Source organism: Mirounga angustirostris, unplaced genomic scaffold (assembly GCF_029215605.1).
Source record: "Mirounga angustirostris isolate CCGP_5_RB_7025 unplaced genomic scaffold, mMirAng1.0.hap1 SCAF_9, whole genome shotgun sequence".
Taxonomy (NCBI): domain Eukaryota; kingdom Metazoa; phylum Chordata; class Mammalia; order Carnivora; family Phocidae; genus Mirounga; species Mirounga angustirostris.
The window spans coordinates 50,439,262-50,466,769 of record NW_026991717.1 but is presented as its reverse complement, the minus strand read 5'-3'; the positions used below and the strand labels follow the sequence as shown (position 1 = coordinate 50,466,769).

General features: G+C 35.4%; 1 protein-coding gene across 2 annotated transcripts in view; it reads left to right on the top strand.

Annotated features, from left to right (window-relative positions):
- The window catches only part of UNC13C (unc-13 homolog C), a 564,880-nt gene that overhangs the window by 360,789 nt on the left and 176,583 nt on the right, over window positions 1-27,508 (top strand). For both annotated transcript variants that reach the window (XM_064570458.1, XM_045900049.2), the window contains one exon: window positions 12,523-12,608. In XM_064570458.1, coding sequence (XP_064426528.1) covers window positions 12,523-12,608 — 86 coding nt within the window. The remainder of the gene's footprint in view (window positions 1-12,522; window positions 12,609-27,508) is intronic.

Here is a 27,508-nt window from a genome sequence, read left to right as displayed (position 1 = left end):
CATTCTCAGGATTTGAGTAGATAGTGCATATAAAGTGGTTAGCCCAGAGCCTGGCTTTGCCTAGCGGCTCTGCAGGTGTGAACCCCCATCTCTTTTCTACTGCCTCAAGCTTCCTGCCCCACATCGTGAATACGAGGACTTGCTTCCCTCCAGGTCTCTAACCTGGAGGTCCTTCGGGAGCTTGGGAAACGATTGTCTGAGCTCAATAAATTCCATTTATTATTTCCCCCATGCACATAGCCCAAGGTTGGAGGCCACATCTGGCCATCTTCTTCTCCTCTCTGCTGCCGGGGTGGTACTTCACGGCCTTATAAAATGTTGAGTTTAATAGTTAACCTAGATCCATCTCTAATTCTATTTTTCATGTTTAAATATGTATTTAAAGATCTGAGTTCATTAAAATAATACTGTAGGTTGTAAATGTAAGTAAAGAGAAAACAAAAAGATAAAAGGGTAATTGGGTTTAAATGGCATTGGTGATCTACTTGGTTTAGGTGCAAGAGAATTTCAGTACAAAAGGAAAAATTGTCACCAAAGGAAATGTTCATTAGAGGAGTTTGCACTCTGAATACTTAAGCTAACTTTAATCCTTAACTGCAATGTTATGGTATGTTTTAGTTTCCCTTTAATACAGCTTTAACTTGTAAGGCTAGTTTATAATTTACTAGTAGAGTCTTGTTCAATTAAGTTCATTCTTCTTGGCTGTTCCTTCTCTTCATGATGATGGCAGTTAATTGCACTAATGTATGTCAAGTATTCTTAAATGGAGAACATATTAACAAAAGCTGGGTTTTTTTAACAGTGTGTGAAAAGAGTACAACAAACTAAATGTCTCTTGAATTCTGATGGTGATAATGAAGTTTTAGTTGCATGCATGACATGCAATAACAGAATCATTGCTTACTCATTTGTAACAAAGAATACTTTCTTCAAAGACAAACTTTGCATATCAAAATAATACTTCACATTTAATTTAATCTTATCTGTTGTGACTAATGAATCAGTATTATCAAATTTGGCAGTAGTAGATTGTTTTTCTTATTTCATGAAGAGATTTGCAGATAATAAATTGGGTTATTAAATTGTGTCTCATGGGATTCAAGATTTAAAACATTTATGCTTTGGGGCACCTGGGTGGCTCAGTTGGTTAAGTGACTGCCTTCGGCTCAAGTCATGATCCTGGAGTCCCGGGATCGAGTCCTGCATTGGGCTCCCTGCTCAGCAGGGAGTCTGCTTCTCCCTCTCCTGCTCCCCCCTCTTGTGCTCTCTCTCTCAAATAAATAAATAAAATCTAAAAAAAAAAATAAATAAAATAAAATAAAACATTTATGCTTTGTATTAATGGCTACAAATTAGAAACAGACATTCTAATGTTGGAATAGATTGGTTATTTCATTAAACCTCCTTTCATAAATGGTAGACTAAGTTAAGCTATAACTGCATTGAAATGAAGAGTAGAGCTGTACATTAGAGAATTTAATTTATGTTCAGTAAAACCTCACAAATTCAGATCAGGAGGAGAGTCAATGATGTTTTTAAAATATGAATAATGAAATATGAAAATTTAATGTGTCATATGTGGGTCCGTTATTAACTTGTAAGTACATATAATACTTATGAGGTTAGGGAATGGTCATGGAGGTCAAAACCTCTTCCAAGCTGCTTGTCTCATAGTTTGGAATTTGTGATTAGCATATACATTATCAGAGAGTACTTGTGATTTCTGAACTTTCTGAAACCAATTTACTCCTGTGAGTGCTAAGAATTTCCCTCTGCAATCAAGTTTATTGCTGTTAATCTTATTAGCTTATTTTGTTCTGGAGAACTAAAAACTAGCCAATTCAAATGTAAACTTCCATTTGGTTTCTATGATAATTTTGTTCACATTAGAAATCAATGGAACTTCAATAATATTTTCATCTATGTCTCATAGTTAAAATTTCATTATCATCAGTAAACCCTTATTGAGTGCTCATGATGTGCCAGTGGCTGTACAAAGTATTTACATGTAAACTATCACTTAATCTTCACAACAGCCCTGGAAAACGCCCAAGTGTACATTTATTATCATTCCTGTTTGACAGATGAGGACATTGAGTTTTAAGAGGTCATGCACTACTCCACTGGGTGTATTAGTTAAGCCACAGAGGAGAAATCAAATATCTGTCTTTTGGATTACACTGAGGTTTAACCACTCCATTATACTTCTGTGGATTGTGCGGACGGAATAGCAAGAACGGTGTTAAACTGTGGAAGAGAAGCCTCTAGCAAATACGCAGATTGCATGGACTTATTAGCCCATCCCAAGAAAAGGCAGGAATATTCAACTGTGAAGTGTGTTGGAAGAAAACAGCTCTGCCTTCTGCATCATAATTTGGTACTGGGGATACAGCAAAGATAAAGCATATAAAATTTGCCCATGTGAAACTATGTATTTGCAAATCTGTAAGGGAAATTTGCACACAGTGCCAAAACAAAACCACTTTGGGGGGAATATTATTTTGTGCCCCCTTAAAAACTGGAAACAAAATTTAACCAGCAGTTACTTGTAACTTGATAAAATCTATTAGGACACATACTAGATGTCTCTCTTCTCACTCCAGTGACAGATTTGTTTTTATCATCTTTTTTTTTTTTTTAAAGATTTTATTTATCTGAGACAGAATGAGAGAGACAGCACATGAGAGGGGGGAGGGTCAGAGGGAGAAGCAGGCTCCCTGCCGAGCCGGGAGCCCGATGCGGGACTAGATCCCGGGACTCCAGGATCATGACCTGAGCCGAAGGCAGTCGCTTAACCAACTGAGCCACCTAGGCGCCCTGTTTTTATCATCTTTTGTATTTTGCTCATAGTTGTGAATTTTTGCTCCCCCTTTTTCCTTTAGGTAGGTAGGAGTAAAAAATTGTTGTGGAAACTATTAGCTTTGCAGATATTGTCACCAGGTTATATCTTGGCTTCTGGAATTGTTTAAATCGTGTAGAGAGGAAATACATGTATGCATTTAGAAGATTTTGTTGTTTTTTTTTTTTTTTGGTTTGTTTGTTTTAGTTTTAAATTTTATTTTGTTATGTTAGTCACCATACAGTCCATCATTAGTTTTTGATGTAGTGTTCCATGATTCATTGTTTTCGTATAACACCCAGTGCTCCATGCAATACGTGCCCTCCGTAATACCCATCACCGGGCTAACCCATCCCCCCACCCCACTCCCCTCTAAAACCCTCAGTTTGTTTCTTAGAGTCCATAGTCTCTCACGGTTCATCTCCGTCTCCAATTTCCCCCACTTCATTTTTCCCTTCCTTCTCCTAATGTCCTCCATGCTATTCCTTATGTTCCATAAATAAGTGAAACCATATGATAATTGACTTTCTCTGCTTGACTTATTTCACTGAGCATAATCTCCTCCAGTCCCATCCATGTTGATGTAAAAGTTGGGTATTCATCCTTTCTGATGGCTGAGCAATATTCCACTGTATATCTGGAGCACATCTTCTTTATCCATTCGTCTGTTGAGGGGCATCTTGGCTCTTTCCACAGTTTGGCTATTGCAGGCATTGCTGCTATGAATATTGGGGTGCATATGGCCCTTCTTTTCACTACATCTGTGTCTGTGGGGTAAATACCCAGTAGAAGATTGTATAAACATAATTAATATTATTTGGTAGTGAAGAGATTCTAAGTGGAGAGGAGTTTTTTAATGCTAAACAAAATAGTCGAAGAAAAATATAATTTTTATCAGTTTTGAAGTATAAAGCAAATGTCAATGAAATTATACTAAGTTAAATCTTATATCCACATTAAAATTATGGAATTTACATAGTAAAAAAGCACCAATACAATCACTAACTCTTAATATTAAGTGAGCTATGATGCATTTTATAGTCATGGTATCCTTTTCTTTGCCCTTATCATTCACAGCTAATTAATCACTGCTAATTCTGCCTTGAGTACAACAGAGGACTTAGAGACAGGTGTTACTTGAGCTGCGCTTTGAAGGAAGGGGCAGTTAGGATCAAGTGGAAATTCAGGAGGAAAGAGAATAAATAGATGGGGAAAATGATGAGAAGATATGGGACATCAGATATGTTGAGAAATTATAAGTAAGCTCAGTGGGTAGAGCATGAAAAACGTTGGAGGGTAGAGATAGAAGTTAAAGTCAGGATGAGATCTTCACTGGCCAAGAAAGTAACATTAATGAGTTGATACTTTTCTATGCTAATGAATGTGTAATAAGCAGTTGATGGTTTTCAAGCAGTAGTTTGAAATATTGTGGCCTAAAAATATTTTTAATAATAATAAAAATTTAAAAATAAAATTAAAATTAAAAAAATAAATGTTGAAATAGTATGGCCTGTGTTTTTAAAAGGTAACTTACATGATAATAATATAGAGGTCTACTGGAAGAGAGAGAAATGGAGGCAAATAGATAAACTAGTGCAATTCTAGTGAATAAGGGATGTGGCAGTAGGAAGTGAATAAGGGATGTGGCAGTAGGAAGAGGCAAGGGAGAGCAGATTTCATCATCTTGTCAAAGGAAGAATCCACAGAATTGTGGGAAGGAGAAGATGCTCTGGATTGTGGCAGAGGTTGATGACTCCACTTGCTATCTAGATTCAGGGCTAAATAGTGATATTTTTTATTTCATTAGATTATATGTAAGAAAGAGCCAGAGAAATATTTTGAAATGCACCAAAAATACCATAGAGAAGTAGCAAAGTAAAATAAAAATATAGACTTCAGAAGAACCTGTGTAACTATTAAATAGATAAATATGCTTTGAGTTCTTTTTTTTCTAGCATAGGATATCCATTATCTCCATAGGTAATGGTAAGTGTAACCGAATTTGGAACCAGCATATAATACACTATCAGCAAAACTTCTCAAACAGATCTCAGAAAATATCTCAAGCTCCAAAGATTGTCTCCTGCATAGTAGTAGAGCTTAGCAAGAAGTAGATCTTGAGATTTAAATTTAAAGAGGGACTATTGTATAAAATATGAAGCTAATAATTTGAACTGTAAATAATTTAAGGCAAAATTAATAAGGTAATACAAAAAAGACAAAATTAGCTATGAAGACATTTTCAATGCTAAGGAATTTTTGTTACTGTCAAAAAAAAAAGAATGAAAAATATGGTTGAGAAACATAAACTCTATTTCTGAATCTGCCATTGATTTGTTTCATGGTGTAGGACACATTTCTTAAACTCTAATGTTCCTGAGTCTAAAATGAATGTAATCAGTTACCTTTATGTCTGTTCTAAGTATCAAAAAAAAAAAAATCATTGAATATCTTCTGCTTTATTGGAGAGATCATGAACTCTGGGAAAATAACTCAATGCTTAAATTCTGATCACCAGTCGCTCACTTGTAAAATGAGAGTATTAATAGCCAAATACAGATTTTGTGAGTAATAAAATTTTTAAAAATTACGTATTTGGTAGAATTCCCATTTATTTTATTGCAAAAGAGAAATGATTTTTAAAATTTTTGTGGTTACAAAAATAATCTTACTCAGCTTCACGGGGCTGTTTAAAGAAGAAAATGAAAGTTCTCATGTTTATGCATCATTTTTGTGAAGAAAATAAAAAACATAAGAACCCCCCCCAAGCCTTACAAATTTTCAATAGTGGGGTGTATTTTTTTCTAGCTCATATTTTCTGCACATATAAGCATAGGTATTCATTTAATAATGTTTATTATACACATATTAAAATATACATACATTGATATATTTTTATAAAATATGTAATTGTATTATGTATACTGATTTGTAATTTGCTTTCTTCATGTAACACTTCCTGATAGGCATCGTATTGTATCAATACAAGCAAATCTATCTTGTTCTTTTTGATAGTTGCATATTATTCTGTGGCTTCATATAACATCAGGACGATGCAGCCCAGAGAGGGGACTCCTGGGATACAGGATAGAAGGGAGTGGGAGTAACACAGGTATTGGAATTGCATAAGCATTGGAAGCACATAGAGAGTCATTAGATGACTTTTAAAAAACAGGCTTAAACAAGTCCGAATATTTTTTTATCATTTTTTAATGTTTTCTAATCTGAATTTTTTTCAGTAAAAAAATTTAACTATTTTAATGAAAATTTCATTATTAGAAAAGTTAAACATCTCTTTTCCTATTTTTAAGCTTTTGTGTTTTTCTTTTTAAATTGACCATTCAGGGACGCCTGGGTGGCTCAGTTGTTAAACATCTGCCTTCAGCTCAGGTCATGATCCCAGGGTCCTGAGATGGAGCCCCAAATCAGGCTCCTTGCTCAGTGGGGAGTCTGCTTCGGTCTCTGCCTGCCACTCCCCCTGCTTGAGGTCTTTCTCTCTCTGACAAATAAGTAAATAAATCTTTAAAAAAAAAATAAGATAAATTGACCATTCCATTACCCATTTTTTCCTAATCATTTTTTTCCTATGGATATATAACAGTTCCTTTTATATTAATATTATTCATTTTTTATATATATTGTGTGTGTTTTTCTACTGTGTTGTTTTTATTTTAAATGGTGGCTTGATTGGGTTTAGGTTTTGCCATGTTGAGGATTTAATACTAGCGATGAGACCCCTTAACCCATAGTTTCTCAAGAATGAAAATCACACTTGTCATTGATTGGTTATGCAATTGAGAAAATCCTGAGATAAACATCTAATTTTTAGATTCCTTGTTTTGAAGTTATCTCATTAAAGCTTCCATATTAGAGGGAAAAAATATTTTAGAAGTCACTTTTAGAGTCTTACGGTAATTACAGCTATTAATTGGGGTGCACAGCTTATCTCTTCCATCAGTTGATATTTTCTTTTAAAGAGTTTATTTATTTGTCAGGAAGAGAGCACACAAACGGGGAGCGGCAGGCAAAGGGAGAAGCAGGCTCCCCACTGAGCAAGGAGCCTGATGTGGGACTCAATCCCAGGACCCTGGGATCATGACCTGAGCCGAAGGCAGAGGCTTAACCGACTGAGCCACCCAGGCATCCCAATCAATTTATATATATATATTTTTTAACTCCTTTAATTTCTTATGATATACACATGTGTTTACCAGGAAACTGTGTTGGATATGTGATGATCGCTGCCCTAGAAGCATTAACTGATTTACCTAGAGACAAAGACTGAGAGCCTGAGAAGCTAGACAGAAAGTAGCAGCTGAAAAAACTGAGAAAGCTGAACACAGGAACAGGAGAATAATTGAAATTCAGGCCATGTGAAGTGGTGGGTCCAGGTGAACATCTCAAGCATACAACTGGGCCTATGAAGGGTTACATGCTAGGAGTGAGTATGAGTAAAATCCAGACTTACTTTGAATGAACTCAGTCCCTAAATGGATAAAGGTCATCTCTCTCAAACCCTAAAACACTTCTGCCAGAAGAAAAATAAATCCTTTCTGAAGAATACTAACATCATAGGGATACTTAAATTGTATATACATTTTTCACAAACAAAAAGTCTTTCATTCAATCAAAAATAAGCAGACATTATAAGAGATTAATACAATAGAATTTAGAGACTCAAATGTTATAATTGTGATGAATATATTTAAGAAATTAACAAAAAGGAAAAATTCAGCTATGAACTTGAAACTACTGAAAGGATCAAATAGAAATTCTAGAACTGAAAACTACAACAAATGAAATTAATAATATTGGATTTAACAGCATGTTATCCACAAATGAAGAGAAAATTAGTTAACATGAAGATAGTAAGAAAAAAATAGCCAGAATGACATTCAAGGACACAAAAGATGTAAAATAAAGATTATTTATCAAAATTAACTATATAGTGGGGTATAAAGAAAATCTCAACAAATTTCAAAAGATCAAAATCATTCAAAATGTGTTCTTTGACCATAGGCTAAGGAGAAAACAGCAACAAAAAGATATTAGGAAATCCAAATAGCTGAAGTTAAGAATCAAGATTAGACAACATACGATTTTACTTACATATGGGATCTAAAAAACAAAGTGAATGAATAAACAAAAAGCAGAAACAGACCTATAAATAGAACAAACTGATGGTTCCCAGAAGGGAGGGCATTGGGGGTAGGCAAAATGGGTGAAGGGGATTGGGAGATACAGTCTTCCAGTTATGGAATAAATCATCACAGGGATGAAAGGTGCAGCATAGGGAATATAGTCAGTGATATGTAATAGCATTGTCTGGTGAAAGATAATAGCTACAGTTGTAGTGACCAAGCATAGCATAACATATAGAGATACTGAATCATTATGTTTTACACCTGGACACCTGAAACTAATGTAACATTATGTGTCAACTATACTTTAATTAAAAAAAAAGATATTAGGACATTAAAATTGCAGACTTCCCAAAATAGAAAAATATGAAAATTAAAATTTTGAAATAGTTTGATTGGATTAATATAAATATACAATAAAATTTTTTTTAGGATATGGCTAAGTGCAGTTCCTGAAAGAAATTTATAGTTTAAATACATGTAAGAATGGAAGAAAGCCCCCAAATTAATTACCTAAGTATCTTAAGAATTTAGAAAAGAAACAACATATTAAACTCAAAGAAAATGAAGAAATAAGAGCAAAAATTGTTGAAATAAAAAACAAACACATAGTCATGTAACTACCAACATTAAGATATAAAATATGTTTATAATGCCAAAAGTTTCTCCACACTCCTTTATAGTCAGTCCCTCTTCACACAAGCCACTGGGAAACTACTGATATATTTTCTCTTTCTGTCTTTTCAATAGTGTATTGGAATCATGGTATTTAGGCATTGGAGCCCAGCTTCTTTCATTCAGCATAACTCATTTGGTACTCCTCTGCATTGTTACATGTATTATATTTTATTCCTTTTTATTGCTTAGTAAATTCCATTCTATGAATCTATCACTGCTGATTTATCCTTTCGTCAGTTGAAGGACATTGATGTTTTTGGTGATTAAGAATTAAGCAACATGTACAGTGTTTGCTATACATATAGTTTCATTTCTCTTAGATAAATACTTAGAGAGGGACTGCTGGTTAAATGTATATTTAACTTTATAAGAAATTGCCAAATTGCTTTCCAATCTGAATTGAACATTTTGTTTTCTCAGCCAAAATACATCAGTGTTCCAGCTTCTCTGCAACCATGCTAGCCCATGGTATTGTCAGATTTTGTTTTGTTATGTTTCATTTTAACTTAAAAACATATAGTATCACATTATAGTTTTACTTTGAAAGTACCTAATGGTAATGTTGAACACATTTTCATGTTCTTGGTTTTCATCTAATTATCTTCCTTTCTGAAGTGTCATTCAAATCCTTTGCCCATTTTTTTATTAGGTAATTTTTTTATTATTGAGATTGGAGCATAATTTATATATTTTGGATAAAATTCCTTTATCAGATATGTGTTTTGCAAACTGTTTTCTCCTATACTGTTGCTTATATTTTCATTTTCTCAACAGTACTTTTTGAAGAACAGACTTTAATTTTCAGAGTCTAATTTATCAATATTTTATGATTTGCACTTTTTGCATCAAATCTAAGTAATCATTGCCTAATACAAAGTCATAAAGATTTTCTACTATATTTTGTTTTAGAAGTTTTATAGTTTAAGGTTTTATATTTAGGTATGTGATCCATTTTGAGTTAATTTTTTATATGTTGTAGAGTATGGGTCGAGCTCTATTTTTTTTGCATATGGACATCTAGGACAACTTGTTGAAGACTACCATTTCTCCACTGAATCACTGGAACATCTTACTGAAAAATAATTAACCTTGTATGTGAAGATGAATTGTCTTAATTACTATATTTCTTAGTAAGCTATGAAGACAGGTGATGTAAATGCTCCAGCTTTTTTTAACATTACTTTTTGTTCTTCCTGGTCTTTTGCCTTACCATGTAGATTTTAGAATCACTTTGTCAGTTTCCACAAAAAAATCCTGCTGGATTCTCATTGAGATTCATTGAATCTATAAATCAATTTGGGAAAATTTGACATTCTAACAATATTGAATATATCCATCCACAAGTACAATATATTTCTCCGTTTATTTAGGTTTTATTTGGTGTCTCTCCTCAACACTCTGTAGTTTTCTTCATATAAATCTTGTACATATTTTCTTAGATTTATACCTAAATATTTCATAACTTTTGGTGATATGATGAATGATACTGTTATTTAAGTTTCAATCTCCAATGGTTCATTGCTAGTGTATAGAAATACGATGATTTGGATATTGACTTTATTCCATGATGCTGCTGGACCAAATTAGTGGCTTTTTCTCTAGTGTTTTTTTTTGGGGGGGGGGTGGGGAGGACTTCTCTGCATAGATAATCATGTCTGAAAATAGAATTTTATTTCTTCCTTTGCTATCTATATGCCCCCTTTCTTTTCTTTTCTTTTTTTTTTTAAGATTTTATTTATTTGAGAAAGAGCAAGCACAAGCAGTGGGGAAGGGCAGGGGGAGTGGGAGAAGCAGACTCCCTGCTGAGCAGGGAGCCAGACATGGGACTCAATCCCAGAACCCTGAGATCATAACCTGAGCCGAAGGCAGACGCCCAATCAACTGAGCCACCCAGGCACCTCTATATGCCCCTTTCCTTATTTCTTTTTCTTGTCTTTTTTCAATCTTTAGGAATGCCAGTATAATGTTTAATAGGAGTAGCAATGTAAATATCACTGCTTTGATTTCAATCTTAGTATGAGACCATTAAGTATAATGTTTGTTGTAGGTTTTTGTACATCTCTTTATAAGGTTGAGTTCCCTCTAATTCCTAATTTTCAGAATTTTGTTTGTTTATCATGAATGAATGTTAATTTGTCACATATTTTTTCTATTGAGATGATAAGTTTTTCTATATAGTCTGTTAATACAATAAATTACATTGATTCATTTTTGAATGTTGAACCAACATTGCATTTTTAGGATAAACCTCTCTTGATCATGATGTATTATCTTTTTTATATATTGCAGGATCAAATTTGCCATTTTTTACCAAGGAATTTTGCAACTATTCTTATGAGAAATATTGTTCCTTAGATTTCTTTTTGTATAATGTGCTTTTTTTTTACTATCAGAGCATTATAAAGTGAATTAATATGTTCTTCATTCTTGATTCAAAAAATTAAAATAATCAATTTCCTTCTTTTATGAGCTTAAAGCACTCTGATTATGTTCTATCACTTACAATTTTGTTGCTACATAAATATTACATAAAAAATAATATGCTACAAATTGTGTGATGTTACTGGCTACCCATAAGTGAAAACTTCTGAAATAAATTACTTGCCTATGCTTATTTTTATATCCATAGAATAAAATTTAATGTTGAAAACTAATTTGCATATATTCAGGTTATATTAATTTTTTCGATCATAGAAAGTGTTCTTAGTTTAAATACTTGATAAATGTACGGATTCTGCATGTAAGTTTTAAAATACCAATTAACATTATTAGACAAATTGATAGATGGCAGTTCATAAAGGATATCTGATGAAACACACCTGCTTTTGGTGGAAAGTTGGGCTAGAATAGTTTTAGGTAGTGTCAGTGTTTTGTTTTTCTTATTTGAGGTCATATTGAGGTCATATTAACTTAGGTAACCCTTTCTATCCCATTCAGGATTGGTATTACTCTTTCTTGATTTAAACTCAAAAATATAAATGAATGTGAGTGCTGTTTTTATTCCTTAACATATATTTTTTTGTTTCTTAGTATGTATTATTTTTTGTATGTATGTATAAGATATTTGTTAGAACAGAAAATACTTTCAGTCTTAACATATTGACATGTGGTGTTTTCAGTATAATGAAAAGACTTAGTCATCGTATTCATTGGGCTTATTTTATTACTAGGAGCCTTATAAGATTGAAAACACATATGAATAGAATGTAGCAATAGGAATCTTTTTTTTTTCTTTTCTTTTTTTTTTTTTTTTTATTCTTATGTTAATCCCCATACATAGGAATCTTAATCCTAAAGTTTATTTGATCTAAAACACAGACGTGCTTGGGAATTCTGAAGTCTTGATGAATGGGTCACCAGTGGTCCATTTTACCAGAGAAGTGAGGAGTCTTTCTGAAATAATTTATTTTAAGCAAATAAAGAATGGAAGTACTCAAGCATGCTTTAAGGAAAATGGCTAACAGATGAATGTAAGGTGTTGTTTTGGGTATTACGTGGTGTCTGGTACTCGGAGTCATATGCCCTATATTCAAAATTGAGCTATATGAAAATAGAGTGATAAAACTAAAAGGGCTCTTTAGAACAAACAAACACATAGCATGAGACATCCATCAGGAACTCGAGGCACCACTGCTTTGTACTAATGTTACAGAGTCTGTTTTCCCAGCACCAGATAATTGTGTTTATTTCCACACTCTGGTATGTAGCTTTGCCCCACCTGTGAAAGCTTATAAAGGAAAATCTCATAAATAAAAGTATTTATGAACTATATAACAATTACTGTGGCATATATGTCAAGTGTGGTATTTCATTTTTTAGACAGATTTATCTTTTTGATGTACTCAAATATGTGTTTGGTTTTAGGTTTCCTCAAGAACTGAACATGGGAAAAATAAGTGCTGAAATTATGTGGACCCTTTTTGCTCAAGATATGAAATATGCACTAGAAGGTAATTACAAATATTTATACTTCTTAGAACACATGTTTTAGGCAAATTGTGATTTTGTGTTCTTGACTTTAAGTGTAAAAATTGATGCATTAAAGTGTTGTTGTGCTTAGTTCTAAAACTTATTTCCACATTGTAGGAAAATAAAGGTTTCCAAGTCTTTTAAAAGTCCTTAAAAACATACATTTTAATCAAGTCATCTAAGCTTCAGGATCATAATAAGTATTTCACTCATAGGCTAATGCTCAGATGCAGGGATACCTTATGGCAGTTCACTTACCAAAGCAGACCATATTGAAGGCATGAGTAGGTAGAATTTGTCTAGACAGACTTGAAAATTGTATCCATGGTTACAAAAGTTAAAATCTGACCAAAGTTTTCAAAAAGACAGTGGCAGGGCTCTTTGCCAGAAACACTGTTCTCAATAAGTCCAAATCTTACAAGGGAAATAGAGCTCTTTAAAATAGAACTCTAGGGACACTTGGGTGGCTCAATAGGTTAACCTTCTGACTCTTGGTTTTGGCTGGGGTCATGATCTCAGGGCCATAAGATCCAGCCCCTAATCTAGTGAGGTGAACTCTGCACTCAGCATGGGTCTGCTTAGGATTCTTTTCCCCTCCCTCTCCCTGCCTCTCTGTTCCTCTCCCTATATCTCTCTCTATATATATCATAATCAATCAATCAATCAATCAATCAATCTTAAAAAGAAAAACCAAACCAAACCTCTAAGTTAAAAATTCTATCAATATCCTTTGAGCCATCACACAATGCTTAGAGTTAAAAAACCAGAAACCAGTGTAGGTTTCCTGTCCTCTAGTAACTTATAGTCTAGAAGAAAATTTTCTTTGCGTTCAACAATATATTTTGAGCCCATAGATGCTAAATGTCTATCACTATACTCAGTGTGGGGGATAGAGCAGTGAACATGACAACCATGGTCCCTGTCCTCAACAAAATTATGGAGGGTAGCCACATGAGGTGATTAAGTTTAATGATGATAGAATGTCTGGAGGAAAAGCATCTAAATCAGATTTGGGAAAGGGAATAAGGCAGACTTTCTAGAGGAACTTCCTCTGAGGAAGTGTTATCTGACAAAGATCTGAGGGATAAGTAGGAATTAGTTCTGGGGAGAGATGAGCAAGAAGCATCTCTGTCTTGTCCTGGCAGAGGACAGAACATTGGCAATGAGGGTGAGCACAATGTACATTGGAGAAAAGCACACTCAGCAGGTCCTATGAGCAAGAGGTAGCAAGAAGAGAGGCTGGAGACATTGGCAGGGACCAGCATGCAGGAGCTGGTGGGCCATGGTGAGGAGTTTGACAAGAGACAGTGTAGGGATTTCAGAGGTACATGTCTTATTCAGATTTGCAACTTAGAAAAAGCATTTTGACTGTAACATGAAAATTAGATTAATAGGGTAGGACTGGTTCAGAGTTCATGCTCATTGTATCACTGGGTTTTTGTTTGTTTTGTTTTCTGGCATTGCTAAAATGTAAACATGATGCTGGGGGACACAGAGGGAACATACAGACATTTTCATTATTTGAAAGAGGCACACAGTAGATTTTAATATCTGGTTTTCTGGTAAAGTCTGGGTCTCCCACCCACAAATATAGAGGTTTTCTGTCTTTAAACATTAAACCAGACTGTTGGGAGGTGCAAATTCCTCATTTTGCAATGAGATATTTGTTCTCCATTGTATCAGCCAGCCCTGTTCTCTCTACCTCTACCTGTGCCTCCCACCAACCACATCCTTTCATACCACTCTGCTACAGTTGTCTCTCTGAAATATAGGAGTCTCCTTAAGTGAGATGAGAAGCACCAATACATTAGGCCAAGAATTTTCTTCAGCTAGCATGTGCCCCCTTAGTCCTACCCCTTATCTTCCCCCACCCGCCTCAAATGTCTCTCAGGCATCTTGAACTTTATAAGATCAACAAAGAATTCCTGATCTCCCCTATCAAAACCTCCTTCTTCCTCCTGCACATATTGCAATATTGGCATGACCATTCATCCAGTTACTCAAGTCAGACACATAGCGTTTTTGTGGATTCATTTATTTTCCTCAGCACATTCTAAGTTCTTTGAGCTATTCCAGTGCTGCTCTATTCCCTTGACTTCTCTTCCCACCAGTCTTCATAGGCAGCCACATGGGGCTCAGTTTAATGTCATCCTCTCAGGATCCAAAGTCACTGCCAGGAATAACCTTATTTTAATTGGCTGTGTAGCACCTAATTGCTATCTTTTATTTGTGTGTTTATGCCTGTGCATTTGATTGCTTCTTAACAGTCTGTCTTCCTCACCACAATGTAAGGTTTTTGCCTAGAATGATGCCTACAAAATAGAAGCTACTTAGTAACTACCTGTTGAATAAATGAAGACTTTCCTGGGTAATCCCAACTCAGTGGAGTGGTGAGCAGAGGAGGAGACTTCTGCTTGTGATCTTCTTGGAACATTCCAAGAGGTCAGCACCTTTGTGCGTCGTCATTGTCACCTGTAATGTGAAAGGTTCACATTAGATCAGAGGGTTGGGCCACGGGCAGGGAGGCTCCTGCCCATGTTTTGGAAGAATCTGATTATTTAGAACTATCCCAAGGCAGCGCTGTCTGCCGGTACACATTTTGTTTAGGTCAGTCCTCTCTTTGCTTATGTAGTAACATTTGTGTAACTATTGGATGTTTTATGTTACATTTACTTTTAAAAATAAGTAGTTATTTTAGAGAACTAAGCATACTATTTCTGTTAAGGAATTTAATCTCAAAAATTTAATATTTATTGGAAACAGCAATGAAGATAGGAATGCTACAAGTGTCTGTAACTTTGCTTAGATGTTTACTGATTATAGAGTAATAATTTTGTATGAGAAGGGTATCCCAAAATGCTGAGATTGTATCATCAAAAATCAGGTCTAAGATCAAGAGTAAATAATTTTGCAGTTATCTGAGCTTTTTTTGAGATAAGACTCTCCTTTTTCAAAAGAATTTTTTATTTGACTTTTTTAAATAGTTTTAGTGAGAGGTATTTCACATACCATACAATTCAACCAACTTAAAGTGTACGATTCAGTAGTTATTACATTTGCACATTCACACACATTTTCAAGAAGGCATGAGAAATATATTGAGGGAGGGACTTGGATTGCAGTTTATGATGCATGCATCTTCTTCTTCCACCAGAAGAGAAGACTTTTGAGTGCCAAGATTTTTTTTTCCATCTTTGTATTTATTGAACCGTAATAGAAACTCACCATGTGTTTGTTTACTTGAAGTGAATTGCAAATGGGACAATCCTATGCAAAGAATCTTGGAGACAAGGACAGAATACCTACCATGTTCAAACTAAACATCTGTGGTTATTCCAAGTCAGGAGGCAGCAAGAGATCTGAGTCTGGGAAACCCAACTTCAGAAAGCTTTATCACGCATGGGCTGTGGAACCTTGGGCAATTAATGCTTCTTCAAACCTTGATTTTCTTTTCTATAAAAAAGACGGCCATAACTGAACTGATGAATCATTGAACATTATATTAAAAACCATACTATACCTTGGCTCATCAAATTTAAATAAAAAAAAAAAAAAGAAGGCCATAGAGAGTCCCCAGCTTGGTGTGAGGATTGCATGACATGTTAAATGCACTTTGCAAACTGGAAAGCACTATGCTAATGGGACGGGACTATGATTATTTTTATATAAGCAGGGAAAGATCTGTCAAAGTCTCAAAGCAGTCTCCTTCAGGGGTCATTCAAGGTTTAAACCCTTAGGAGAGTGTTCACAAATGCATGTGAATCTGTTCACTTTCTCTCCCTTCTTCCTTTTCACTATTTCAATCTAATAGATGGTTTCAAGAAATGCACTGCATCCTTTTTTAAAATGTGGCATGAATAATAATTACTAGAGAAAATGAGGACTAAGAGTACCTCACAGAGTAGAGGGCATATACTTAAAAACATTCAGCTGGCAGGCTCTTGTTCACATTGATAGTGATGTTCTGACTCTCCCTATTTGCCTTCTAGAATGTTGTTAAAATTGACTATGGAGTAGTGCTTCGGACCGTTGACCTAGAAAGACTCTGTGTTGTTACATAATTTGGGCTCCATAGTTCATCTTGTGACTAAAGCAGCTGAGTCCAACTTGTGAGCAACCTGTGATAAAGTCAGGTCGACAGAGAGGAGCCAGCTAGAACTTCCAGACTTGTAGCTGTTGGCAGCTTTTTGCTTTACTTCATGAACTCATCAACTCTGTAAAAGAAATAATCTAATTTAAAATGAAACAACTTTTCCCCAGTTTTAGTCAACCTGTGTGAGCCAACTTGTTTTTTAACATTTGACATTGACAACCTTGCAAGTGTGATAGACAGTAATTCATTTGATCACTGTAGTGATAACTTATTGAATAAAACCAGGACAAATTATTTTACCAATTAAAAAAAAAAGATGTACTTTCTGTGCAAAAGGAAGCACAGGAAGGGGGGGAAATTGTTAAACAAAATTGGTTTTATGGAATTTTTTTCTAAATATTTTAAAAACTGTTGTAGTCTTTACCCTGGCAGGTACAAATGTAGGTTTTGCAATAATTTAGACCTAGGTCTGAGTTCAGGCTCTGCTACTTTCCATTAACTTCTTAGCTCTGATTTTGTATAATTTATTAAACTCAGCAAGCCTTACTTTCCACATTTGTAAACAAGGGATAAAAATACCTACCCTATAAATTATTGTAAGGAGAAATAATAAGACAGAGATGGGGTGAGGGGGAATGGTTCCCTAGCACATAATAAATACTCAACAAATACTAGCCATTATGACAACCTTGAGGATTACAATTTAGTAAACAGAAGTTGGAAATGATTTATAATACCACTAAAATATCCAGATGCCTATAAGTTACTGAAATGTTTAATTGGCAATTCTAATTGACTGCAGACATTGTGTTTGTTATCTTGATATCCACAGAATTTGGTTGCCTGCCAATTGTTAAATCAGGACAGTCCTGTTCAGGGCACTGATTGTGTAACATATGTCTTTGTCTTCAAAGTCTTTATTAAGAGCAAACCCTGCTAGGCCCCAAGATAGCAGCCAGATGGTAGATGGGGTCCACAAGGATTCAGGTGGTTTCTAATTAATAGTTCTGTAAAAAGAGTGTTTGGGATTCTTTTAAACACTGATTCTTAAATTGGGATTTGTGGCTGGTTTTCAAGTCATATCCTGAAATTGCATCCACATTTAGGAAGGGGTGGGATGGGAAAGAGGTGTCTAAGGCATTTGTCACACTCTCAGATGAATCTTTGAATAGAAAAACAAAGTCACTGAAAATAAATTGGTTAAAAATTACTGTTTTACTTTAATAACTTAGGCCAAGATAAAATTATTTATAATATGGAACACCCAGTCGTCTTTCACCTGGCATTAGTAAAGTCTCCCATATCAGTGCTCCTCAAACTTTAGTTTCCCAGTGGTCTCTTGGGAATCTTGTTAAAACACAGATTTTGATTGAGTTGATCTTTGGGGGAGGTGGGATTCTCGTAATTTCTAACAAAATCTGAGATGATGCCTGGCAACTGGTGGGCGTACCACACACTGAGGATAGCAAGGCTTCAGTGCTGTTAACATAACATGATAGTTCTGGACGTTCTGCCTTTTTATTACTGATCTTTGTTGTCTGCTACTTAGTTACCATGTTGGACCTCATCAGTAGTGGAAAATTCTCAGATTGCTTTTGTAGTTTTTCAGCATATCGTCATCCTAGTAAGCACAACTAGTACCATTAGTTTTTCTTCATACTTTCCCTGCACTATCTTCTTTTATAAATTCAAATATTTTCATATTGAACACCTTCTGAGAGTTCTTTACTCTCTTTATATTTACTGTGAAGGCCTTCTCTCAGAGAAGTACAATCTCTTTCTATTACCCTTTGCCCAAATATGGGTGTCAGGCCACCCTGACATTTAAGAATATTGTCCTTGACATTGTAGCCACAAAGACAATGAGAACACAAAGGCATGGTTACATCTTTAATGGTCTTGTTGACTACCTTGACTGTACCAGAACTGACCTGTTGCCCCATGAATTTCTTTAGCCTCACTTAAAGTATTCTCCTATATAACATCTTTCTGGTCTACCTCCTACTTGGTCTACCTCAAGCTATTATTTCATACTTGTCATCTTTCTAGTCTACTTGTCAGCAGTTTTCTGCTGATTTTCAAGTCTACCGTCACAAATCACTGGTTGTCAATTTATGTCGGTCCTCATTTTTTAGTAGACAAGAATGGTTTCTTACTAATTTCTACAGTGAATAAAATCTCCCTAGAAACAACGTATTTCTTTTTTCTCCTATTTCCTACTTTCAATCTTCCTTAATGTTATTTGAACAACAAGAGATTAAAGCTATATCTTCAAAGACTCTGGATGGAGGAGCAGAGATTGAAAGCACTTTGTAAAGGATCTCTCTGGCCTCCCCTTCTTACAGCAATAATAGTCAACCTATTTGGTGGTTTTTTTTGTTTGTTTTTTTCCATTTTTCAACATTCCTCAGAGGTACAGAAACTCCCATGAATAACAGGAATCTTGGTGTTTCTTAACAAGGAGAGATGGCAGGTGGCTTTCCTTCATCCTCTTGAGAATTATCAATATTACTCTTGTCCAGAAACAGACAATTTTTCAGTTATTCAAAGAAATAGCACAGTATTTGTGAAAATATTAGCTTTTAATGGATAATATCTTGTAACTGAAAATAAAAATTCTATCCTGTATTTCATATGACTTATAAGTCATTTTCCTATTCTAAAAGCTATTTGTTAAGATTTAGGCACTTTGGCAATGACTACCAGAATGCCACAGAGACAGTTAAACATGACTTGAGGACACTTCCATGTTCCTGATATTATAAAATAGCATAATAATCATTCCAGGTGCCTAAGTTAAAAATTGGGAAGTCATGGTTGACTTCTTTCTTTCCTCAGCATCTAATTACCAAATATATAGTATAAGCTCTATATCTAAATTCTCCTCCATAATTTTCTTTTCTATGCTTCTTACCATTGTCCTTGTTTAGACACACATCTTTCCTGCTTCTACTTTCATTGATAGGGTTCTTCCTTTGTAGATGCCTCCCTGACCATTGGATAAATTCCATAGCCTAGCCTGGACTGATACCTTACTCTCTGTACCTGATTTTAGCCCTAGTGTTTAATGCCTCCCCCATACATAGACTATATGCCCTAGCTGCATCCAAATATTTGACATTTCTCTGAAATCCTCTTATAAGTTTCCACTTCAAGACAATGTGCATAATGCACATCCACTCCTGCCCACACTTTTCCCTACTTGCCATCCCTAGCAAAGACTCATGTATTCTTCAAAGTTCAATTCAAAAGTTACTTCTTACATTAAGTCTTCCCTGAGATTCTCAGAGAGAAATAAGTACTTCCTCCCTATTCTCCTATAATACTTCCTATTATAACATTTGTTCTTGTGTTACACTTCACAAATACATGACTCACTGTACCCTGAGCTCTTATTCTTCTTTGTTCAAATCTCCTTACTCTCCCCATTCTCTGTCATTTAATAGAAATGCTCTGAACTAATGAATGCACAAATGAATATACACCTATGTTTACAAACAGGCAAAAGCATAGCTATATGTTTCATTCCCAAATGCTCATTTCCAGCCACAATTCCATATAATCACCCAAGCCTGATGCAATCCACTCATACAAAGGAGAACATTTCCCAACAATTATTTTCACCACACGTTGTGGTTGCAGCAGTTCCAGGAAGTGTTTAATAATCATAGATGTGAAAAAAAAACCCTAAATACTTTCATTTACCCACAGAAACTCTGTGTGCGTATGTGTGGTAAGAGAAGATGGTATGTTTACAATGATATTCAAGCTATACTTCCTTGATAAATTGTAATATATTCCTTCCAGTCATACCCTGTTTACCAGGACCACCTTCATTTTTGTGACATGTTACTAATTTGTATTAACCTATCTTCACATGCAATTCCAAATCTAGATTAATGGACAACAAATGAAAACAAAACTACAACAAATGATCACTAATTCTTGGTGCTCATTACTGCAAAGAGACAGCTCTATTCATTTAAATTTTCAGTGGCAGTTCACATGAGTCACCCAAAAACTGAGATAGGATTTCTGGATTAATATATCAGTTTAAATGGGACAGTTTATTTGAGAGATCTTATGTTATATTTCCCTCAATCCCCCCAAATAAAGGCAAGAACAAAATATATTATGTGTTATATTTGCCCCCACACCCCCAAAATAAAGGCAAGAGGAAAGTATATTTATTGGTATTTAAGTTTTCCGGATTCACTGGGCCAGTGGTTCTCAAAATATGGAGCCTAGCAGTCTGTTTTTTAAACAAGACCTCTAGGTTATTCTGATGCATGCTACAGTTTAAGACTATCATTTTTTTTAATTTATAAGAGAAAGAAGAATAGAAGAAAAATAATAATTAAAAGGAGAAGAGAATTAAAAAATAATTCTCAAGGAAATGAAAGGAGAAAGTCCAAGTCAAGTCCATTAGCCTGAAACTCAATAGGAGAAAAATGACAAGGAAGATATTGATAACTCAGCCAAGAAGGCCTATAACTCTTATGTCAAGAAAAGTCCATGGAGTATTCAGTAATATAAAGGAAAATGAACCTCTGTTATAAATGAATGAAAAACTTGCTTATTTTGTTTAATCTATTCAAAAGAAAAGTAGAAACACATATTGCATTCATGTCAAGCCATTTTTCTTTTCTTTTATTTTTTGCCTTGGAATCATATTCCAATGAGAGCAAATCAATTCCCTCTAATATTTACATCTTTTTTTTTTAACTATTTATTACTTTGAATAGAACAAAACTCAATGCATTTTGAAACAGTTAATGTTTTTTTGTACCATAATGCTGCAAAGCCAAATGTTATAGAAGGTGGATGACTAGCTTTACCATTTATTTATGTTTTATTGATCTTACCAGTGTGACTTTAACTGGTGATTTCGGTAAAACTTTGCCTAACAGTATTTTACATATTTAACTGTTCAGTGTACTTCAGTGTATGTTTAACAGAGTAAATCTTTTCATGGTTTTTAAGTAGAATGCATGGTCTTACTAATGACATTCTCGATTATATGACATTATGAACTCTGGGGCAAAGGACCATATTGACCATGTTCAGTCTTTAACATAAGCCTAGCAGCTATAGGTGCTTAATAAATAATCATTGAATGAAAATCTCAGACAGACAAAAACTGTATATATGCATGTGTGTGTAGGTTAACTACATAATTCAGAATGATTTTCATCTTGATTAGAACCAGGGATTGCACTTTGCTAAAACTTTCTGTATGGTTTCAGGAACATTCTGTATTAAAGTATATTCCTCATCAGTTTAATTGTTCATATTGGTATTTGGAAAATAGCAGAGTAAAGCTTCAGTTCATAGGATGCCCTTCATCAGATACGCCTTTGAGATTCAATTGTTAACCAAATAACATAGACAATAATCTAATATATAATGATCTGTTTTACATTAGCAAGCACAGCACACAAAACATGGTAAAACTCTGAGATAGAGTCAAATTTTAGCCATCAAACAGATTTTCACAGGCTGGTTAATAAAAATCAACTGTCAAGCTATATAATCTATAGTCTAAAAACATTCCATTAAATCTCCCATGGCATTTAATGGGGAAATAGAGATCAGTGAGAGTAACTGTTGAAAACCAGGGCAAGACCAAGGTAGACAAATGTATTTCAGCCCCACCTTCCTGTGCTTGTTCTTCTCCCTCTGCTCTTTCCTTCCTACTCCTACCTGTCCCTCCCCCCTTCTTTATCATCTTCTTGAAGATATTGATACACTCGGGGTACACTTAGGGCTTTCCAGCAGATTGAATTTACTAAGGTGTTTGGGATATCTTAGATAACCCTTCCAAAAGATCTGAAATCAAAATAAGGAAACACATTAAAGTTAAAAATTGGGAGGGTGGGGATGGGAAATAAATCCTGCTTACAAGGTGAGCTGGGAATGGCCATAAAATGGAAACTGAAAATGAAGCTTATAAACCCTTTGCTTTTCACCTCTAAATGTAGTATTTCTCAGACATTTAGGGGATTCTTGCCTATCAGTGTTAGTTCAAATGACCTAAACTGGGAAGCAAGGAGCCCCTTTCACAGTTACAGTAAATGCATTTCAGTTTCCTCCTCTCTGGTAGTACCCCTGCCCCCCCAACAATTAAGTTGAAACTACATGTTTTGTATTTCTGGAGAAGACCAAGAGTGTAAAGTGTGTGTGTAATTAATCTAGAACATGCTGACTAAAATACTTAGCTTCAAAATAACAAGGAAAGAAAAAGAGGCATTTAAGAGTGTTTGTAATGCTATTATTCATCTTAACCTTTAACCGTCTACTAACTTGCCTTATAATCTATTTTGGTAAAAAATAATTAAAATATATTGACCTGAGTAATATACTGTGTTCCTTTGATAGAGATGAGTGTATTAGAGTAAAACCTAATTAAATGGTCCACCACTATCTCTGGGTTCACAAATCTCCAACTCAAAAAGTAATCACATAGCAAAAACAGGTCTACACTAACTTAGACTGTGGATGTGACCTCACTAGCCACAAAAGCAGATCCATTTGTCGGACATACCCCATGTGTGTTCTGAAATTAAGTTCAGTGGTTTTTAAGCCTGTCTCTTAAGTTTAGCAAAATCCCAGGTAAATGGAAATGAGTCCCCCAGAGCCCACTGACTGGTTTTTAGAATGAAGAGATGGAGCATCACCAGTTCAGGTATTTAAATTGTTACATAGCCATATGTAAATAGCAATAAAACCCTTTCTCATTACCCAGATCCAGGCTCTAACAAGAAAATTCTAGTAGTATTTCACATAATCCTGTTATTTATTTGGTATTGAAATAAAGAACAGTCATGCACACCAATAATCCAAGGGTTCAGATAGGCAACCTGGTTGTCTGAGCTCCTAAGAAACTCTGAGCTTTGTCACATTTTTCTTATACCATAGCATTGAATTTAAATTTTTTGTTGATTTAGTTCAGGATCTCTGTTTTCATGAGCATAGCCGGCCTCTAACTGTTGAGATTGATACAGGTCAAGAGTCTTGTGATTTTTTTTTTTTTTCTTTCTGAATGTAAGTCCTCAGGAAAATATAAGGCAAGAGACTGGGTTCTCTTTCTCTCCCTCATAGGACATGCTCATCCCACTAGCTAATCATTTCTTTATGTCTTAAGTGGGCATAAAGAATAAAACGATCAGATCACCTGCAGTAGCACCAAAATAACAAAAGGGAAACTCTCAGGCATTTATCTAAAAAAATGTAAGTTTAGGATTAGTACATGAGTTATCTATTGCTGTGTAACAAATTGTCCAAAAACTTTGTGTATTAAACCAAAAATAAATACAGAGTATCTCTCATGGTTTCTGTGGGAGAGGAGGTTCTAGGTTGGGTTTCCTATGAGGTCATGGTTAGGATGCTGGCTGGGGCTACAGTTGTTGAAGGCTTGCTAGGCTGAAGAATGTTTCCCCAGGGGCTCACTCACATGGCTACCAAGTCCTTGTAGGCTCTTGGTGGGAGGCCTCAGTTATTCTCAGTGTGGACCTCTTCACAAACTGCTTAACTGCCCTCACGGGTGGCAGCCAGCTTTGTGCAGAGTGAGCACTGTAAGAGAAGGGTTAGAAACTGCAGTGTCTTTTATGATCGAGACTGTGAAGTTAGGCTCCGTTACTTGCACAACATCTTACTGGTCACATAATTCAGCTTATTCAGTGAGGGAGGGAGTGGACAAGGACATAAACTCTAAGAAGCAGGGATTACTGGTATCCTCTTGAAGCCTGGCAAACACAAGTAGAGTGTGCTTCTCTGATCACTTCTTTATATTAATATGGTCTTCTATTAGCATACATTTTTATTTGTTGTATTTTAAACAAAACTGAGAGTCAACATGGATAAAACCAATGTTCTTCCTTCTCCTTTCCCTCAGCCCTTTTCACTACCACAAGAAAGGAGGACAGCATGAACCAACTCTTGAAATTTTATGAAGATAAATTCATTTCCCAGATGCTAGGGCTCTTGTTAGCCCTCTCTAGTTTCCTAGCTAACTCCTTTGGGAAGGGGAGTTGGGTTCACAGAGAGGAAATCAACCCAACACTCTCAAGAAAGACATTTGTTTATCTCCTGCTTTCTCTTCATTGCCCAGCAGTGGTTTTCAACTCTAGCTGTACATTAGAACCACTTGTTAGAACCTACTTTTTAAAAACAATTCCAAGCTTTTAATCTTATTTAGCAACCACCCATTTAGCACTTATTAGGTACATCTCTAAATGATAGGCAAATATTAATTTACTTGAACTTCAAAAAAAGCCTATGTGGTAGGTACTATTATTGTCCCCATTTTTTAAAAATTTTATTTTATTATGTTAGTCACCATACAATACATCATTAGTTTTTGATGTAGTGATCCACGATTCATTGTTTTCATATAACACCCAGTGCACCATGCAGTACATGCCCTCCTTAATACCCATCACTGGGTTATCCCACCCACCCCCAAAACCCTCAGATTGTTTCTCAAGGTCCATAGTCTCTCATGGTTCATCTCTCCCTCTGATCTCCTCCACCCCCTTTCATTTTTCCCTTCCTTCTCCTAATGTCCTCCATGCTATTCCTTATGTTCCACAAATAAGTGAAACCATATGATAATTGACTTTCTCTGCTTGACTTATTTCATGTAGCATACTCTCCTCCAGTCCCATCCATGTTGATGTAAAAGTTGGGTATTCATCCTTTCTGATGGCTGAGTAATATTCCACTGTATATATGGACCACATCTTCTTTATCCATTCATCTGTTGAGAGGCATCTCGGCTTTTTCCACAGTTTGGCTGTTGTGGACATTGCTGCTATGAACATTGGGGTGCATATGGCCCTTCTTTTCACTACATCTGTGTCTTTGGGGTAAATACCCAGGAGTGCAATTGCCGGGTCATAGGGTAGCTCTATTTTTAATTTTTTGAGGTACCTCCACACTGTTTCCCAAAGTGGCTGTACCAGCTTGCATTCCCATCAAGAGTGTAAGAGGGTTCCCCTTTCTCCACAACCTCTCCAACATTTGTTGTTTCTTGCCTTGTCAGTTTTCACCATTCTAACTGGTGTAAGGTGGTATCTCAATGTGGTTTTGATTTGAATTTCCCTGATGGCTCATGATGATGAACATTTTTTCATGTGTCTGTTAGCCATTTGTATGTCTTCTTCAGAGAAGTGTCTGTTCATATCTTCTGCCCATTTTTTGACTTGATTATTTGTTTTTTGGGTGTTGAATTTGAGAAGTTCTTTATAGATCTTGGATACCAACCCTTTATCTGTAGTGTCATTTGCAAATATCTTCTCCCATTCTGTGGGTTACCTCTGTTTTGTTGACTGTTTCCTTTGCTGTGCAGAAGCTTTTTATCTTGATGAAGTCCCAAAAGTTCATTTTTCTTTTGTTTCACTAGCTTTTGGAAATGTATCTTGAAAGAAATTGCTGTGGGCGATGTCAAAGAGGTTACAGCCTATGTTCTCCTCTAGGATTTTGATGGATTCCTGTCTCACATTGAGGTCTTTCAACCATTTTGAATTTATCTTTGTGTATGGTGTTAGAGAATAGTCGGGTTTCATTCTTCTGCATGTGGCTGTCCAATTTTCCCAGCACCATTTGTTGAAGAGACTTTTTTCCATTGGACATTCTTTCCTGCTTTGTCGAAGATTATTTGACCACACAGTTGAGGGTCCATATCTGGGCTCTGTTCTGTTCCATTGGTCTATATGTCTGTTTTTGTGCCAGTACCATGCTGTCTTGGTGATCACAGCTTTGTAATATAGCTTGAAATCAGGTAACGTGATGCCCCCAGCTTTGTTTTTCTTTTTCAACATCTCCTTGGCGATTCGGGGTCTTTTCTGATTCCATACAAATTTTAGGATTGTTTGTTCCAGCACTTTGAAAAATGTCACTGGAATTTTGATTGGGATGGCACTGAAGGTATAGATTGCTCTGGGTAGCATAGACATTTTAACAATGTTTACTCTTCCGATCCACGAGCATGGAATGTTTTTGCATCTTCTTGTATCTTCTTCAGTTTCTTTCATGAATGTTCTGCAGTTCTTACAATATAGATCCTTTACTGCTTTGGTTAGGTTTATTCCAAGGTATCTTATGGTTTCTGGTGCTATAGTAAATGGAATCGTTTCTCTAAATTCTCTTTCTACAGTTGCATTGTTAGTGTGTAAGAAAGCAACTGATTTCTGTGCATTGATTTTTTATTCCTCCACATTATTGAATTGCTGTATGAGTTCTAGTAATTTGGGGGTGCAGTCTTTTGGGTTTTCCACATAAAGTATCATGTCATCTGCGAAGAGAGAGAGTTTGACTTCTTCTTTGCCAAACTGAGTACCTTTTATTTCTTTTTGTTGTTTGATTGCTGTTGCTAGGACTTCTAATACTATGTTGAACAATAGTGGCAAGAGTGGGCATCCTTGAGGTGTTCCTGATCTTAAGGGAAAGGCTCTCAGCTTGAGGATGATATTTGCTATGGGTTTTTCATAGATGGATTTTGTGAACTTGAGGAATGTTCCCTCTATCCCTATACTCTGAAGAGTTTTAATCAGGAAAGGATACTGTATTCTGTCAAATGCTTTTTCTGCATCAGTTGAGAGGACCACATGGTTCTTCTCTCTCCTCTTACTAGTGTGTTCTATCACATTGATTGATTTGTGAATGTCGAACCACCCTTGCATCCTGGGGATAAATCCCACTTGGTTGTGGTGGGTGATCCTTTTAATGTATCGTTAGATCCTATTAGCTAGGATTTTGTTGAGGATTTTGGAATCCATATTCATCAGG